General features: G+C 37.2%; 1 protein-coding gene across 1 annotated transcript; it reads left to right on the forward strand.

Annotated features, from left to right (window-relative positions):
* The first annotated feature begins 8,646 nt into the window (after positions 1 to 8,646).
* LOC149161136 (uncharacterized) lies at positions 8,647 to 9,402 on the forward strand. Its single transcript, XM_089434783.1, has one exon. It carries the CDS (start codon positions 8,647 to 8,649, stop codon positions 9,400 to 9,402), a length of 756 nt encoding a protein of 251 aa, XP_089290909.1.
* The last annotated feature ends 10,399 nt before the right edge of the window (positions 9,403 to 19,801 follow it).

Below are 19,801 nucleotides of genomic sequence, written 5' to 3' on the forward strand. Positions count from 1 at the left end.
GTAATCTTTAACCCTCTTTAGTCCCATCGTTTCTGCCTTCTGGTAAGTGTTTTGAATGGTTTGAATTTCAACCAATTTGTCCCTTTGTTGCAATGCTTCCTCCCATAATTGAGCAATGCTCCCATTTCTGATTTCCTAGAAGGAAAATTTGTTTATAAGTTCTCTGTTTTGGCTTGCTAGGTTCCAGATTGAGGATCCTTTAGGAATTTTTGTCGCTCTAAGGATGTCTTTTGTTGTTTTGGGCATGTTATATTTCTGAGTCCATATTTGTTTCCATATATCCCTTCCTCCTCTCATCCATCTCCACCAGAGTTTTGCCCCCAGGACTTGATTTAGAGTTCTGGGGTCCCTAAGGCCCAAGCCTCCTTCCTCTTTGTGTTTCGATATTCCCTTCCAAGAGACGAGGGCCCATTTCTTTTCTTGTTTGGGACCTCCCCATAAGAATTTCCCAAGAATTTCCTTTATTTTACTACAAATTCCTTTGGGGGCTGCCATCACTGATAGGGGTATATTGGGATGGCCTGGAGAATTGATTTCAAGAGCACAATTCTTCCTGCTATGTTGAGCGTTCTGAAGGACCAACTTTCAAGTCTACTCTTGAGTTTGTCAATAGTATGATACCAGTTTGATACTCGTGTAGGGTTTAAAGCTAGTTGGTTCCCTAGGTATTTAGTTGGGAGCTCTCCAAGTCTGAAGCCCAAAGTTATGGTTAAGTAAATTTTAATTGATTATGGGGTGTTAAAGATGAAAGTGCATGATTTGTCTTTATTGATTTCCATACCTGATGCTTCTACAAACATATCCAGGATCTTTTTCACTCTTCTTACTTCCCTTAGTGATACCTCGCAGAATAGTATGATATCTTCCACGAACTGCTGATGGGTGATAGGCATATTATTACCCCATAACCTAAGTCCTTTTATCTTCCTTTCCCTCATCTCTTTTTTGATGTATCTTCCCAGACCATCTTCCGCCATGATGAACAAAAAGGGGGACAGGGGGTCTCCCTGTCTTAATCCTCTGGTAGTGTTGAAAGTCGCGGTGGGGGTACCGTTCAAAAGGATAGAGAAGCTTGGTGTTGCTATCATGTTATAGATCCATTCTATCCATCTATTACTGAAACCAAAAGCCCTGAGCGTTGCTTTGAGGAAGTTCTATTTGAGGCGATCAAAAGCTTTTGACAAATCCAGCTTTATCATCATTCCTTTCTCTTTTTTTTTCTTTAGAGAATGAATCACCTCCTGGGCCACCACCAGCCCATCAAGGATTTGTCTCCCTTCTACGAAACCAGTTTGTTCCGGGGATATAATGTTCACCAAGATAGGTTTCAATCTTTTTGCTATCAGGGTTGCAATAATTTTATAAATAACATTACAAAGAGCTATTGGGCGGAAACCTTGGGCATTCTCTACTTTGGCCGATTTAGGAATAAGAGTAAATAGAGTAGAGTTAAGACTTGGCCATAACTTTTGCTGCCTTCTCGACTCTTCTACCACCTCTAGAATTTCTTGTCCCAGGAAGTGCCAGCTTGCTTGATAAAATTCTGCCGTAAATCCATTAGGTCCAGGTGCCTTATTTTTCTTCATTCCTTTTACGATTTCCTCTACTTCTTCTAGTGTCACTACTCTCATCAAGGCTTTGTTCTGATCATCGGTTACCATTTTGGGGATTTCATTGCAAATTCTTTCTGTTGCCTCATTTCTGTTGACCCTAGGTTCTGTTAACATCTCTTTGTGGTAATCTACTAAAACTTGTTCCATTTCTTCATGTTCTGTAACTCTTTGCCCTTCACAGTTTAAGATGGAAAAGATTATGTTCCTTTGTCTATGTTGAACCATAGCTTGGTGGAAAAATTTTGTGTTCCTCTCTCCTTCACGAAGCCATTTTACCCTGGACTTTTGTCTCCATAAGATCTCTTCCTGCTTTCTCCTTTCTTCTAGTTGACTGATTAGAGTTCCTCCTTCTTTGCTCTTTTCCTCACTTCGCCCTTCTGTTATGATTTTTTGTTGCAATTCTTCCATTTTCCTCTCTAATCTATGCTACTCCAGAAAAATGTTTCCAAACTATTCCTTGTTCCATTTTTTTATTTTCCCTTTGAGTTCCTTGAGCTTTAGCTGAAAGGTATGCAGCTTGTTTCTTCCTCTTTGTTGACTGTTGGTCCACCATTCCTCAACCTTCGTTATGAACTGGTTGTTTCTAAGCCAGAACGCTTCAAACCTGAAAGGTCATTTGTGAGGGTTCTTTTTAATATCTATTTCCAGTCTTATAGGAAAGTGGTCCGAGCCCAAGGCTGGTAGGATCTTTGCTTCTATAAATACATCCCTGTTTAAGATCTGTTCTAATACTAAGAATCTATCCAGCCTTGAGGCTATTTGATTTCTGCCTCCCCTTCGGTTGTTCCACATGTAAACTCCATTTATTGTAGGGATGTCTACTAATATTTGCTCTGTTAACATTTCACTGAAAGCCTCCATATCTTGATCTGGTCTGGTTTCCCTCCCTTTTTTTCTTCTAGGGCTTTAATCATATTAAAGTCCCCTCCTACTATCCATGGGATCCTAGGAAGAAGTCTACGAGTAGTTTGCAAATCCTTAAGGAAGTTTTTACGTTCCCTTGGTATATGTGGTCCGTAAACTCCGGTGATGAGCACCCATTCTGCAGACCCTATCAGTCTAAATACACCTGAGAGAATTCTAGGGAGACTTACCCAATCTTTAGCTTGCACCTCTTCTGGATTCCAAAGTATTGCCAATCCTCTAGTTGTGCCAGTCGCATCCTGCGCCATAACTTCATATTGTATTTTGTTTTTTCGCATTATTTCTTCTAATTTTTTGGCACTGAGCTTAGTTTCTTGTAATGTCATGATATTAGGTTTGTCTTTCTTCATCCTTTCCTTTAGATACCTTTGTTTTCCTTTACTGTTGATACCTCTGATGTTCCAGCTTGTTAAAATCATTTAAAACTTTTTGAGTGTTGTTGGAATACCTCTAAGAGAGGCATGACTCTTCCTGAGTTTACTAGAGTTTCCCCTACCACCTGTATAGTTTCGCTCATTGGCCTTCTTCCTCTTTTCCTACTTCCTTTGCCAGAACTACCCATTCCTATATTTTGTGTTTCCTGTATTCCTGCTTGTTCCATAGGGCTTGCCATGTGGGCTTCTTTCTTCTCCTTGTATTTCTGAAACATTTCTTTATATAGCTGTTTTTGCTCTTCTGGTATAAACCGTTCTTCCAAGTTCCTCCAATCCTGTAGTAGCTTCTTCATTACTTGTTCCTCATCATTTCCATTCTCCTTTTGTAGATCAATCTCCATCTGTGTTTGCTCTATATCTGCGTTCTCCTATGTTCCTGCTTTTTCTGTGTTTTCTTGAATTAATTCCTTTACCTTTATGCCTTTGGTAGAATCCTTGTCTACTTCTTCATTTCCTTCCATTTCCATCTCTCCTTCTTCCTGTAGTATACTGAACTTATTTTGACATTCTACTGGTACATATTTTGGTTTTTGGGGTTTATTTACCGTTTCTTTTCCATGTCCCTTTTTTCTTTGGATTTCCTGGAATCCTTCGTTTTCTCTTTCTGTTTCCTCCGTCCTTCCCCTTTCTTCTTTAGCCTTCCTTGTTGTTTCCTCTCCAGCATTCAAAGGGCATTGTTTAAAGAGATGTCTGTATTCATGGCACCTTCTGCACCTGAAAGGTATATGTTCATAATCCATTGGTTGTTGCCATATTTCATCATGGCATTCTAGCTCTATGTATTCCAGCAAGGACTCTGATATGTTCATGTATACGCATATTCTTGCGTAGGATGTATATCTTCCTCTCTTTGTAGATTCCGATACTTTAATAAAAGACCCTATTGTATTTCCAATCCCCTCCAGGATTTTAGGGTCCCAGAACTCTATTGGTAGGCCGGATAACCGGACCTAGACAGGTGCTGCTAACATCTTTTCTTGATCAGGGTTATATCTGTCTTCCCAGCGTCTCGTGAATAAATCTGCCTTGTTCATAAAATACGGGCCCCCTTCGAAGATCCTTTCCTTGTCTTCTAAATTGGCAAATATCACTGTAAAAAAGCCCTTTGCCACCAGCTTTAAATCAATATGGCCTTTTGGCTTCCACCTTTGGTGTATCCACTTTGCTAGGTCCTTTTCCGCCGGCCAGAACCCTACAAACTTACATATCAAAGCGTGATCTCTCATATAACATATGTATTCTTCAAGTTTGTTGTTTGGGATCACAAACCTCGGTTTTTTTAGGGCTCTGGGTAGGCACCTGCCTCCTAATCTTGCTTGCCACTGATTCCCCATCACCAGCGCATCGCTTCTTTCGTTCCCCGATTCTCTTCCTAATTTGCTTTCACTTGTTCCCCCGCTGTTATATTTTTGTAGGAGGGGGATCTCTCCCCTCCCAGGGTCTCTTACCATGGCTTCTTTCAGCCCCTCCTGGCTCTATGAGGCTTCCTTCCTTCTTTCTGCACCGCCTTGTTTCTCTGGCACTCCTTGTATTTGTCCGCAGCCTTTATCTCCCATGTTGCTCCTCTTTCAGTCCTTTCTCTGCAAACCCTAGTGCTTCAGAAACCCTCGCCATTCCTCCCTTGGTTATCATGGTTTTATTTGCCAATTTTCATAGATTAGCTTAAAGAGGATATGTTTGTGGAAATTTGCCAAAATTTTAGTCAAAATTTTGTAATACACACTACATGGGGAAATTGGGCGAAAGCGTTCAAAGAAGATTGGATTATTTTCTTTGGGAGTTAGGGATCTTTTAAATAATAATTATGAATTGTAAAATTTTAAATTAAAAATTTTTAATCGTATTTTTTTTAAATAATTATTATAAATTTTAAAATAAAAAATAATTTTTTTTTATTAGTATAAAATTTTCTTAATATTTTTTTTTAAATAAGAAAAAAAAATGTTTAAAAAAATTAAAATAATAATTATTTAAAAAAAAATTGGTTTTAAAAAATCCATAAGGAAAATTTAATTGATTTTGTTTTTATTTTATTTTATTTTTTATTATAAATAAAAATAAAAATTTCTTTTTAATGATTTATTTTTAAAATAAGAAACAAAATTTGTTTTATAAAAAGAGGTTAATAATAATATTTTCTTAATAAATAAAATTGTTTTAAAAAATAAAATTTAAATGTTAAATGTTAAATTTTTATTTATTTATTTATTTCTTTTGGTTTTTTTAATGTTTTTTAACCTCATATATATATATATATATATATATATATATATATATATATATATATATATATATATATTACAAATTCTTTTATGGTTTATGAGATAATTTTTTTTAACATTTTTTATTTTTTATTTTTGTCTTTTATATATATATATATATATTATATATGTTTTTTAGAGACAATTATTTCATGTGGATTGAAAATTTAATTAACGATGTATAAATATGTAGAATATCAAAAATCTAAAATATCGACCTTCTTCTTTAAATATGCAAAACAATAAAAACCTCACTACAAAAAAATAAAAATAAAAATAAAAACAAGAAAATATGAAGAAGAAGACCACTTTCAAAGTTACTAAATTTACAAAATAATTATTTACATTTCATACATTATAAAATTAAAAGTAAAAAAAAGCCTTTTAAAAAAGGGCATGGTGTAGAATTACCACTTTTTAAAATCAACATCAAAATCACTACCATTCTAAAACGCAATGTATATAAAAAAATTTATAGTGCTAAAAACTATGCTCTAAAAAAAACATTTGTGTTCTACATCACCCCTTTCCAAAATCGGGTCACTTTTTTGCTATCTCTACAAAACGGGTAACAGTATCAGTTCCCATTTCAAAGTTTACATTTTTCTGTGAGAAATCGATTAAAAGGGAATCTATTAGACCATCATTGTGCTATATGTGCAAAAATCAACAAGAATCCATGGATCACTTGGTTGACACCTGCAATATATCAACTTTGGGATAAAATTGTAGAGGGCTTTAGAAGAACTGATAGAGTTTGAGGAGATGTTGTCTCGACTATCAAGACTTGGGCGAAAAACCCCTTCCAAAGCCAATTTATAAACATACTTTGGTTATGGCCCAAGCCTTCTAATCTAGGAAATTTGGGAGGACTATTTTATGACCAGCATAAAACTCAGGAGGGTATTTGGTCTGGGCCTCCCAAAGAAAAAACCATCCTAGCATGGTGGAAATTTAATCAATCTAAGCCACAACACAATTACATGGCCTAGACATAGAGATATAAGTCTAGCTATCTGGTTATGTCCAGAACATCATTACAAACTAAACTTTGACAAAGCTTCAAAGGGAAACATAATGAAAGCAGGAATAAGAGTCATAAGAAACTACACAAGTGATATCCTCATAGTTTACAAAAGATACGTAGGACATGGAAGCAACAATGCAAATGAGATAAAAGACTTAATCCATGGTCTTCTCATTGCTAGGAATAGAGGCCTCCAACCCCTCATTCTCCCCTAACAAGAATTGATAATTTTCTCCCATGTCAGGGGAAAGGCAAATTCTCTAGTGGAATTTTTAGCCAACAGAGGGGTAGAATAACAATCTTAATGTGATGGGGATTGAGCTCGGCTCCTGCTCTGCAACCTGCGAGATCCACATTCCTTGCGATTTGAAGCCTGCGAGCGCGCCCACTCTATGTGTGTCCTGATCCCTACGTGCAGGTTCGCTGAGGGTTCCGCTTCAAGCTGTGGCCGGTCTGGTTGGATCTGCTAGCTCTCCATCGAGGAACTGACTCCCCACAGGGGTCTTCCTCCCCTCCTCCACCTTCCGCTGTTGAGGCCTTCAGAACCTTGCTGGCCTCTCTGCCTAATAAGAAATGTGTGGAAGCCGCTAAGTTTGTGAAAAAATTAGAAGATATCCCTGAGATCGCTCTTCCCCCTGAAGGTTCGATTTAGGTAGCCTTATCTCTTGTAGATCGTGCTCTGGTCGGTCGGTTTACAGGACTTTGGCCTTCCCCGAAATCAACTGAGAACAAGGTCGCTAGGAACTGGGCTCCTTTGATAAAAGACAAGTTAACCTCCTACTTCCTTGGAAGAAAAAATTTTTTATTTGAATTTTCTACAAAAGAGGACAAGGATCTCATTTTCAGGAATGGCCCCTACTTCATGGGCCCTTAAGGTCTATATTTAAACAAATGGACGCCGGACTTTGATCTGGCAGTGGATGTGCCTACAACGGTCCTTGTGTGGGTAAGACTCCCCAATCTTCCCGTTCACTGTTGGAACTGGGACTCTTTGAAACATATTGCAAATACTCTTGGGAAATTTATAGATAAGGCCAACAACAAAGATCAGTACGATTTGCCAGAATTTGTGTAGAGGTAGATCTGGAGGTTGGGCTACCAGAAGCCATCAAAATAGTTGTAGGTCTCTAGACGCATGTACAGAAACTGGACTATGAACAACTATCGTTCAAATGCCGAAAGTGCCATGTCTATGTACACTTCGCCAGAGACTGCCCATCCAAAGGGGTAGAAGAAAAAGGGAAGGAAGAAGGATGGAATTAGGCAAAGCGCCCCAAAACTTCACACAGGAAGAATGCAAATCCAAATGCAAAAGCCCCCCAAGTGGGCCCTGCTTAGAAACTGTCCATGGAAAGCCAAGGGAACAAATTTGAGATCCTTGGATCTGAAATCATGAATACGCAGGAGACAGAAATCCCAAAGGAGATCTCTCCATCTAAAGCCTCCCCCTCCAAAAGTGTACCAGAGAGATCCAAAGAGAGGATGTCAAAAGAAGAAGAGGAAACCCAAGAGTCTGAGGAATCAGAGGAAGAAGGGGAAATAGGTGAATCACAGTCTTCCCCTAGAAGATCTACAAGAGGGCGCATGTCAGCAAAGGAAAAATGAGAACAAGAAACTTATAAGGACAAGATTCAGGGCAGCCAGCCAACTTTAGAGAAACTCCTAGCAAAAACCTCAAAGATGAAGAGGATCCAAACCCAGGGCTCCAAAGGAGCTCATCATAGCAAAAGTAAATGATGAAGATAATCTCCTGGAATTGTAGGGGAATGGGCACTAAAGCCAAGGAAGAAGCAATGAAGAGTTTAATAAGACTGGAAGCCCTGGACATCCTTCTCATCCAGGAGACTAAATTGGAGGATTCAACCTTCCTCCAGGCAAGCAAAAAAATTTGGAAGAAAGATGGAGCGAAAGCAACCTCTGCCCGTGGAGCATCGGGAGGACTTGGGTCGCTCTGGAATCCGAATAAGTTCTCACTAATCTCTGAATCCCTAAACACTCATTGGATTTTGTTAAAATTGCAGCACTTAGAATCTAAGGAAACCATTTGCCTGCTCAATGTATATGCTCCTAACAATGCAGGTGAGACAAAACAATGCTGGGATTCCATCAAAAACTTGGCAGATCTAGAGAATTTGGAGAATATAATCATAGCCGAAGACCTCAACCTCACCCTCCTCTCATCAGAAAAAAGGGGAGGCAGTATTGTTAGGGATCCGACAAGAGAATTGATAGAAGACCTCATGCAAGAGTGGGATCTGATAGACATTAAGCCGACTACTGGTAAGTTCATGTGGTCAAATAAGAGAGTGGGCCCGGGGTACATAGTAGCAAGACTTGACAAATTTTTGGTACAAAGCTCCTTCTTACTTCTTGGTTTAGAAACTAGAATGCGCATTCTTCACAGCAGCGTATCAAACCACAAGCCCATTAGCCTAGAGCTACTGGCCCCCAAGGATCTCGGACCTATACCTTTCAGATTCAGCTCTCTCTGGATCAAAGAGATAGACTTCATGGAAAAGGTCAGAGACTACTGGAAAGATCCAATCAAGGGATCTGCCTTTTTTGTCTGGGAGGAAAAACTTAGAAGGGTTAAAGTCATGCTAAAAAATTGGGCTAAGACCCTGCCCAACCCTGCTGCGGAAAGGAAAAAAATACAAATCGCTCTAGAAAGTCACCATCTCCATCTTGAAGCAGCTGAAATCACTAAAAATGAGTTGGAAAAGGAGGCCAAGCTTCAGCAAAGTTTCCATAAAGCCTGTCTGGCAGAAGAAGAATATTGGACGCTCAAGTCCAGAAGTCTTTGGCTTAAATTCGGCCACAGAAACTCCTCCTTTTTCCATAAACAAGCCCAAGCCAGGAAAGGTCGTAATTCCATCACTGAAATAAAAGAAGATGACTGCATACTGAAGGACTTTAACAGCATAAAAAAGGCAGCCTCAGAGCACTTTGAGAAGTTGTATAGGGAAGATTTAGGAGCTGGGAAAAATGACAGTCTGTTGGACGCTGTCCCTAGCCTTATCACTTCCAAGATGAACCAGGCACTTGAAAGAAAAATCACGCAAAAGGAAGTCAAGGAGGCCCTTTTCACAATGGATCACGACAAAGCTCTGGGACTGGACGGTTTTACGCCCAGATTTCTCTAGACCTGTTAGAAGATTTTTGAGAAGGAGTTCTTCAAAATGATTCAGAAGTCCCAAGACTATCAGAAGATTGGAGGCTGCACAAATTAAGCCTTCCTCGCACTCATTCCCAAAGAGAAAGGAGCAAACTCATTCAGCAGATTTTGCCCAATCTCCTTATGCAATATTGGGTACAAAGTGATAGCCAAAGTAATAGCTAACAGGTTGAAAAGAATTCTCCCCAAAATCATCCAGGAGAATCAAGGTGGATTTATACATGGCAGGCAGTTGGTGGACAATTTCGTTCTGGTTCAAGAGGCGATTCATTCTAGCTTGCACCGAAAGGAAAGAGGTATGGTTATTAAATTAGATCTAACAAATGATTTTGATCGTGTTAGACATAGGTTCTTGTTTGATGTGTTGCAAAAACTGGGGTTCAGTCAAAATTTCATCAAGTGGATCAAAGCTTGCATTTCGGAGCATTGGATTGCCCCCGTGGTGAATGGTAGGGTTGCTGATTTTTTCAAAGCCTCTAGAGGGCTGAGGCAGGGGTGTCCCCTTTCACCCCTCCTATTCGTACTATAGGTCTATATCCTCAGCTTTTATTTAGAAAAAAAGTAGCAAGATCAAGACATCACTAGCCTATGCATTGCAAGAGGGGTTAAAAGCATCAATCAGGCCCTCTTCGCTGATGATACATTACTGTTGGGGGCTGCATATCCTCAATCAGCTATTAAATTCAAAGAAGTTCTGGAAGACTACTGTAAGGTCTCGGGGCGTATTAAACAATGGAAAATGCCATATCTACTGTTGGAATATTCCTGCTTCAACTGCAAGCTCCATTGCCAGATGCCTCGTATTTGCAGCCTCAACTTCTTGGTCCTCATTTAAATATCTTGGTCTACCCATCTTCCACAAGAGGGCCTTGAGCAAAGATTGGTATCCCCAGTTAGACAAATTCAAAGCAAAAATGTAGGCCTAGGGATCCTCTTGGCTCAACATTTCCAGAAAATCAGTGCTCAACAGCCTTCCGTTATTCAAATTCTCTGTTCTCTTGGCGCCTGTGGGAATCATCAAAAAGATGGAGGAGCTAATCAGACAGTTTTTCTGGAAATGAGGCAAACAAAACAAGAAGAGAATTTCCCTTGTCAATTGGGAAATAGTCACCAGACCAATTCAGGAGGGAGGACTGAACTTCAAAGATCTCAGTGTTCAAAACCTAGCCATGGGAGCCAAATTGATTTGGAAAATCATAGCTCCAAATCTAGGCTGGGTACAAGTTGCACTGTGGAGGAAATACTTTAGAGGAACGAGACTTAGATGACTGTATCAGCCTAAAAATCAACTCAGAACTCCTTTCAGCATGCTCACCAACAGAATTGGCTCGCTGATAAGAAATCATTCCTTCTGGATACTAGGAAATGGAAAACGTATCCATCTGTGGAATGACAATATCTTGAATAGACCCCCGCTGGCCGAATCGAGAGACATGACAGAGTTGAAACGTTGGATGTCAGAGGCTAGCATCAACACACTGTGGGACCTCTCGAACTGGAAGGATGATGTTTGGACGGGTTGGAAACAGCTCCCAGTTCCACCCGCCTTACATTCAGAGCTGGCAACGTTCACCACGAAGATGCACGTGCTGGCTCCAATTCATGCACGTAGGTAGGACGTGAGAGGCTGGGGCACAAATCGGGCAAGCTACATGGTAGCTCAGGGATACGCTAAATGTATAGAGCGACCTCACGTGCCTCCCAACCTTGCCCCCTGGGTAGGCATTTGGAAAATCCCTTCAATTTCAAAATTTGACCACTTCTGCTGGCTTCTTTTCCATCAAAAAATTCTCACTGAAGACAGGCTGCAGAAAAGGGGCATCTATGGACCTTCTAGATGCATTCTCTGCAAAGAAAACTTAGAATCCGCCTTCCACCTCATGATCGAGCGCAAGTTCGCAACTTCCATATGGCAGGAGCTTCTTGTTTCCTAGAAATACAAGTTCACCTTACCCTCCTCAGTTTTGAATCTGTTTACGGGCTGGATGGCTAGATATCTAGGCTCATTTCTAAAAAACAAAACAATCAGGTCAATGTGGAGTGCTCTGCCTAAATTCATCAGCTGGCAAATTTGGCGGGAAAGGAATAGAAGGATATTCCGGAATAAGGAATAGGACTACATAATAGTTGCCAACTCAGTGGAAAGTCAGCTAGTTGAGTGGCTGGAAGACAAAGGAGATGATTCAAACCTAAGCCAACATGACATAGATTTGGGAACTACCCTCAATTTCAAGTTTCAAAAATTGAACAACTCTCTTCCAACCCTCAAAGAATGGAAAATCAGGGAAAATGAAGAAGATTTTCAATCCTGGCTGACCAAACAAACTCTTCCCTCTCTCTTCTTTGATGGGGCAACCAAAGGGAATCTAGGAATTGATGGAGATGGAGGGCTCATCATAATCCCAGATGACACTTCTCCACATAGATTTGCTTGCGGATTTAGCCATTACTCAAGCATACAAGCTGAAGCGATGGCTCTTTTTCAAGGAATCAAACTCCTCAAAGAGCTGGGCCTTAGGGAGGCAAATGTCTTTGGGGATTCCCAGGTTATCATCGAAGTAGTGGCGACCAATTCTAATCCAGCGGACTTGCAGCTAGCAAGGATAATTACAAGGATTAAAGGCATGGCAAAGTCCCTAAATCTGAAATTCTTCCATGTTTTGAGAATGAATAACAAAGAAGTAGATATTGAGGCAAACAAGGCAGTCCATTTAGTTGTCGATACTATTCTCAGAGATAAGGAAATCCTTTGGGATCCAATCCCCTAAAGAGCCATGTTTTATTGCATTCATTTGCATCAGTTTGTTTGTATTTTTCAGCTCGGGAAATTAGTAGCAGAAGTGCACTGTATTAAATGTAAAAAGAGGGACATGATAAGAGTAGGCGTTATATTCCTCTTGTTGTAAAGTTATGCAGAAATCTGCTTCTCCTTTTGTAACCGAATTTGTGGCTCTTAGCCAATTAGTTAATGAAATCCCATAACCATTCTTGTAAAAAAAAAGAAACAATCTTAATGTGATGACATGAACCTAAAATCTCACGAAATTGTGACCTGGGCCTCCCAATGCTCATATATAACAAAGAGATATCTCAACACCTTGGATCCAGGTGCCCCTTCGAGATCTAATAGCAATGATGCCCCCTATGCCAGCGTGTCTTAACTCATTAAAGGTCAACAAATGGTGGCGATCCCCCTCTGCCATCCTCACAAGTTTCATTTAATGCATAGTGTGGGGTGGTGCAATGTCGAGGTCCTTGCATTGTGATATGGAATTAGGCTTTACTCCTCCGGAGGCCATTTATTCTAACATTCTAAGTGCTTTGCAGGTGGTTGGTCTCAATTTCATTTGCAGGGCAACAAAGATTAAGGAACTTGGAGGTGACGACAATGGAAATTCTCACTTGCAAAACATGGTTCATGAACGAGAACCTGCTAGGAGAAAAGGGATAGGAAGAAGTCTTCAACCTCCTCCTCCATGACATGACCAAGAGGTTGAATAGTTCTATGAAGACCTTCCACAACACATCATGTGAATGTTCAACACTATGGACGCACATGAGATAAAAAATATTGGTGATGGACACTAGGTGGTCAAGAATCTACTTGGTCAAAAATTGAGGGACTAAGAAGAGGTTATGCGTGTTGTGGAGGGAAGAATCATGTACTTGGAATTCCATTTGGTTCAATATCAATCATCTTTTCATGTTCTATCTAGAGCTTTGGGAATTCAATTCCCTCCTCCACCCTTGCGTTCGACTTCCTTTAACTCCTTGGGCAATTCAGACCCCTCTTCTTTGAGTCACTCAAACTTGATCTTCCAAGTTATTAAGTCACATAGTCTTGAGAAACTAGGTTCGTTACAAAGGAGGGAAAATGAAACAGGAATACGAGGCACTTCAAACTATGAGGAGGAGTGAGCTATTGCCAACAAGATAGTCGCGATAGAGAATCTGAAGGGAGAAACATCGCGATAGGAGGCCAACACTAGCATTGGAGGAATGCTTGTTGAATGGGAATGACCACCATGGTTGTAGGGAGGCCAGGACGATCCCTTCAAGTAACTCATTCCATGACTAGGCTCACTATCAATCTCCAGGAAAGACATTGTTTGTCTCTGTTATTTTGATGTTTTTCGTGTGGTGTTTTGATGTCACAACATTCCTAGTCTCTGATATTCCTGTTTTTGTTGTGGCCTTTTGATTTCAAAAACTAGTCTCACGATACTCATGAAGACCATCTGGTTTTCCACTTAAGGGTAGATGTTCTCTCCCAAGCCTGCTTTAGGTTAGAAAGGTTCTTTTTTTCTAGAACATGCTCAACGTAGACATAGTTTTTCCATGGCCGTACTCTATGTTAATTTTTGATAATTTAATGAAATTTTTCTTTCTTACAAAAAAAAACAATCGATTGTCTGAATCACTTGATCTAAACCATCGTGATTGCTTAGAGTAGTTATTAACTTAGGATTTCCAAATTAATTAAAACAATTCTAGATAAAATTCTTGCCCATATCCAAAATCTACTCTCATTGTTAATAATTCATGATTTTCTCTTATATAACTAATAATCTTTTCATTTCACTTAATATTGATGAAGAATCCAATCTAATGGCACAGGATAAATATCTAATTGAAAACATAACCAAAATTCCATATATTGGATATGATTAACAACCATGATTAGCAAAGTTAAAGGGCCTAATTATGAATTAATATCTAGCAAAGTTGTAGGCTCTATGAGCTAATCATGCCCAACAATTTTGGTAACATTTTGTGTTTTTATATGTTTTTAAATTGAAATTATATATATAATTGCGTTTTATTTCTAATTTGTAAGATTGAAATGAAGAATAATTATTAGTTTTATATTAGAAAATTATGAATCGTTAACATTGGGAATGAATTTTAGATCCAGGCAAAAATATTATTTAAAACTATTCCAACTAATTGGGTAGTCATGTGTTAGTAACCAATCTTCGCAACATGGGTTGGAAATTGTGTGTAATTTGTTTAAGGAATGTTTCTAACCAATTATATGTTCTTCTTAATTTGATTGCGTTTTGTTTCACAAAATGATGACACCAAAATTAGTTTGAATTCTCTTAAGATTTTTTATAATCATTTATTTTATTTATGAATGAAGAGACATTAATTATAGCCAGTAATTAATGTGCCAAAAGAATATTTTGAATCCTAAGTGGATGAGGATCATTGGTTTTTATTTGATTGTTATTTGTTTGATAATTTGATGGAGCCAAAACTTAGTTTGAGTTCTTTTAAAACTTTTTATAATCATTTCTTATATTTATGATTCAAAGGGGCATTAATTATAATTATAGCAAGTGACTAATGCGTCAAAGGAATAATTTGAATCTTAAATGGAAGATCACTAACTAAAGTTAAAGGAAGAATTTGAATCTTAAATGGAGGATTATTAGGTTTAATATGAGAAGAATTTGATCATGCACCTATTGTACTTAGATATACTTTCTCTCTCTTTCACACACACACATGCACACATATTCCTTACCATTTTTATTTTTTGAAGTCCTAGGTTAAATCTAGGTTGGTGCCAAACCCTATTGTTGGATGGAAAAACAATCTATCCAACTATTAGATGTTGTCTCTGAGATTATGAAAGTCTTGGTCCAGTGTGGGCACCCCTTGGAACAATTTTATCCACCACAATTGGCTTCCATGCACAACCCATCCCCATGTGATTTAAACATGTGACTTGACGAAGACTATAAATTGAAAGTTTTTTAAGGCAAGAGTTTGGAATGAAATATATATTAAAATAAGTTATGGATTCAATTTTGTTCATTTATATTGGTTTTTCATGTGGTGCATGTCAGGGGAATTACATGTTGCTTCAACATACGAACCTATTGGGAAATCGTATTTGATAGAAAAGTGATTTTTGTATGTTGATTTTGGTATGCATGTTGAATTGTTGTGTCTGTTGACCGGGTTGCATGTTGTTCCTGTTGTGACTATTGTATTAAGTCATTAGGGAACTACTAGAAATATGGAATACACTCTTACAATTCTTGTATTTTTTCTACAAGACTTGCATTAGAGTGCTTTTAATATGTTTGAAAAATCGTTTCACATAGTGCATGTTTGGGGCATTATATATAGTATCAGATCTAGCTTCAGCATTGAAACCCATTGATATATGCATGTTGATTTTAATGTGCATGTTAGAATTATTGTGCTTGTTGATTGGGATTGCATGGTGGTTACATATTCTTTATATGACCATTGTATTAAGGTCATTAGGTAGCTACCATAAAGAGGGAATATGCCCTTACATTCTTTGCATTTTTGAGAAAACTTGCATATTAGAGTGCATGCAATATGTTTGACAAAAGACTTCTACCAACAAAAAACTTGAAATGAAATTGTTTATTGCTTGTTTGAAGGGAATTAAGATGTATTGAAAGAGGATGCATGTGATATGCTTGATGAAAGATATACATCTAGCATTTTGATTACATAAACATGTAAAAATTTGTTACATACTTGAAGAATTATATGTGCTTCTGTTTGTTGTAATAAGGATTTCATTATGTGTTACTAACTTATTTTTTGTTCATGAATGTAATATTAAGTTGAAGTTTTTTCTAATATATGTATTTTTTTCTATATTTTTTTTTCATATTATATATATATATATATATATGAAAAAAATACATATATTAGAAAAAACTTCAACTTAATATTTACATATATATTCTTCAAAGTGTTTCCTTTTGGATTTTGTCTTTCCTATTTGTAATGGTCTTAGTGTTCACGGGTACTCTATGTTAGTTTTTTTTGTTGGTTTAATTTTATTAATGAGGTAAGTTTTGTCTTGATTTACTCATTCCACTTGTTAACTTGTCACAATTCTTTTGTGCTTGCATATATATCATTATGTGAATTGCAAGTGTGGTGTAATTTTGCATATATTTCACTACTGATTAGAAATATGCTTTTTTCATTTCTGTCTGGAATTTATGCGGATTGCAAGATGTAATGTTTTTATTAGTTTTGTAAAAGCTTTTTTGAACTAGTAAAAAGATCTGTAACTTTGTTAAGGATAAAAATTACGTTTGTGTATGCTGAAGCGTACCTATGGTTGGTGCCAAAAAAATATACCAAATGTATTGGTTTCATAATAATAAAAAAACTATCAGTGTTGTATAACCAACATCTAAGTCACACATCATTTGAACCTCCCAGATAGTGAGCCACCAATTATTTTTACGGTGGAGATACATTTCACCCTGTAGACAATGCTGATGAAATAAGAAAAAAAGTTACAATTTAGCTTGTAGATAATGTTGATGAAATAGTAATAAGAATAATGCTCACACAGTGAGCCTCAAAAAATTCCAGCCCCCATGGAACTATGATCCAACCTATACATGTACTGATAATATAATAAAAGGCATATTTAGGATTCGTTAGGTGTATGACCCAAAAATAGGAGATATATCAAAGGAGTATTCTACGTAGGCAACAATATCACCTAGAAATGGACAACTGTCATAAAATACTGCATTTATGGACGAGGAAAAATGGCAACAGGGGATCCAACCCTCCAAACAGTATCTATTTCCTCCATTTGTGCGATGAGTTGATTTGATTCGAGCTCGATGGTACCAGCAGTTAATGTGAGATGGTGCACCATGCACGGTGGCAGCACCATGAGGATGACGATCAACTAGCAGACCTGGGAGAATGCATAAATCTTTCCCACAAAGCTTCTATCTGTGCCAATTTGAAATTGTCGCCTGAGGTGAGGTTTAGGTCAAGGAGGTCTATCCCGTAGTTACAATGGCAAAGGATTGAAAGGCTGCAATCATGAGGTGGAGGATCGAAAGTCTGCACTTGGTCATTGTCTGCAGAATCACTTGGAGTCACTCTGTGCACAAAAGAAGCTTCGCCATGAAATTTTTGCCATCAATAACCAAATATTTGATTTGAAGATGACATTCACGGATGAAAGTCCAATTTTCAGAAGAAAATCAATTTGGCCTCATGGAAAGCCCATCGGTCATGAAATAATTATTTTAGCTTCTTCTCTCACGTATTTTATTTCTCAAGTTGGTGGTTATGAGAGACTTACGATGGTCATGAAAGAATTATTTTAGCTTCTTCTCACATATTTTATTTCTCAAGTCGATGGTTGTGAGAAACTTCCCATATTAATTAAGGAGGAAATAGGGCCAAAGGTGAGTACGCATAGGCCATCACCGGGAAGAATAGCAAAAACCCAATCCCTAGCCAGTCAGAAAAAAGAAAACACAAAAAACGAATCCTCAACCAGTAAGCAAGAAAATAAGAAAATATTGAATGCGAGAATGTGTCATTATATTTTTCATATTTGATATTTTCTTTTAAGGATGAGAATGGCTACTATTGGTGAGAATTGGCCTCTGTAATTATTAGAGCACATATTAGGTTTTCCATTGAAGAGATAAGAAAGTCATATGAAATTTAATTGCAAATATATACTCTTGAGGCTAAGTTGAGTATAATTTCTTTAAAATGCCAGCTATGTAATTCATGTTGATAAATTCCTTTGCATGAAAATTGAAGAGTCCCAAATTTAGATTTAGATTTAGATTCGTTGGCTTCACCACCATGTATTTATGCTTTGAATTGAGCGAACTATTGGGGGTTAGTGATATTGAAATCTGCTAATAACAATCACAAAATGAATTAAGCTTATTCGCAGTTAGGAAGTCTTACATGGCTAATGTAAATACAAATTAGTTTTTTGAGATCTAGTGTGCCCAAATTACAAGATCGTTTTGATTGTTGTGTTGCTTTTGGAGTGGGTATTGTTATGCTTCACTATTTCATTTGGTTAAATAAATAAGGATTGATTGTCTTGATGTGAAATAATTATATTATAATAAATTGAGTTTAATCAAAGAAGTTAGAGTAGAAATTTTAAGGGCTTGTGTAAATTTAGGAGATTTTGATATCAGACAATTTAATAATTCAAAAATTCAAAATAATATTGGGCTAGTTATATTATTTATTTATTTATATCTATATTTTATTGAAATTATTAAATTATTTTATATAAGATTAAAATAATAATAATTTATGTGATTATTAAATATTATTAAAATTGATTTCAATATAAATTTCGACTAAAAAATTTAAAATACAAATAATTTAGCCAATAAAATTCACGTCTTTACATATTTCATATTCTCACAAATATTTAGATATTTTGGCAAATATATAGATAAAGAGTTAATGAAAAACTTTTGTTTACATGTTATTTTTTTTGAGGTGATAAATGGATGGTTTAAAATATTGGAAAATAATCTAATATTTTCATTTAATAAATATATTTATTTTCAATTTAAATGCTAAATAGTTTCTTTTAAACTAATTTTATAAATAGAAAGGTTGATTTTTGAGAATATAAATATTTTTTATAATTATTTAATGTTCAAATACAAAGTTTAGTTGGTTTTTTTTTTTTTAATATTTCTTATGAATATATTGATTTTGGGTAATGATTTTATTAAAATTATTTCATATTTTATAAAATATAATTTTATACAGGTGTAAATATTTTATTTGATTTTAGAAAGATTTAAATGTGTTTTTTTACCTATTAATTTGCATCAATAACATATTTTATAATAATAATAATAATAATTATTATTATTAAATCACCATAAGCCTCGAGCTGCGATCGAAACCGGACTGCTGCTAGGTCACGCTGCTGCTGAGAGCCAACCAGTTCTTGCGGCCTTCAGCCCTCCGCCATGGCCCCTTTGGATGCAACCCCAGAGGCGGCTGGTGCCCAACAAGCCTTCTCTGCCCTAGTCAAATCCTTACCACCTTAGTGCCCTCGCCCAACAATCTCAGTTTGTTAAGAAGCTAGATGTTCTAAAGAGGTGATTCTTCCTCCTGCTCTCCCTCGTACGGAAACACTTTCTCTGGCAGAACAAGGTCTCATCAAACAATTCACTGGTCCCTAGCCCTCTCCGAAGACAATGCAAAGATGGGTCCAACGAAACTGCTCCGAAGACAATGCAAAGATGGGTCGAACAAAACTGGTCTGATAAAATACAAGGCAAAATTTCCATCTGCTTCTATGGGAAAGGGTATTTAACCTTCCACTTTGAATCAAGAGAAGACAAGGATCTAATCTTTATAAATTGACCATATTTCATGGACTCCAGAGGCTTATACCTCAACAAATGGACTCCGGATTTTGACGTTGAATTGGATGTCCCTAGTGTAGTTCCGGTCTAGGTTCGGCTCCCTCACCTCCCTCTCCACTGTTGGGGAGATGAATTGGTTCGAGCCATTGGGAATGCGGTTGGAAGATTTATTGATCGCAATGA

This window comes from Pinus tabuliformis, chromosome 5_2, assembly GCF_031772625.1.
Source record: "Pinus tabuliformis cultivar Carrire ecotype Pingquan chromosome 5_2, CPIR1, whole genome shotgun sequence".
Lineage (NCBI taxonomy): Eukaryota > Viridiplantae > Streptophyta > Pinopsida > Pinales > Pinaceae > Pinus > Pinus tabuliformis.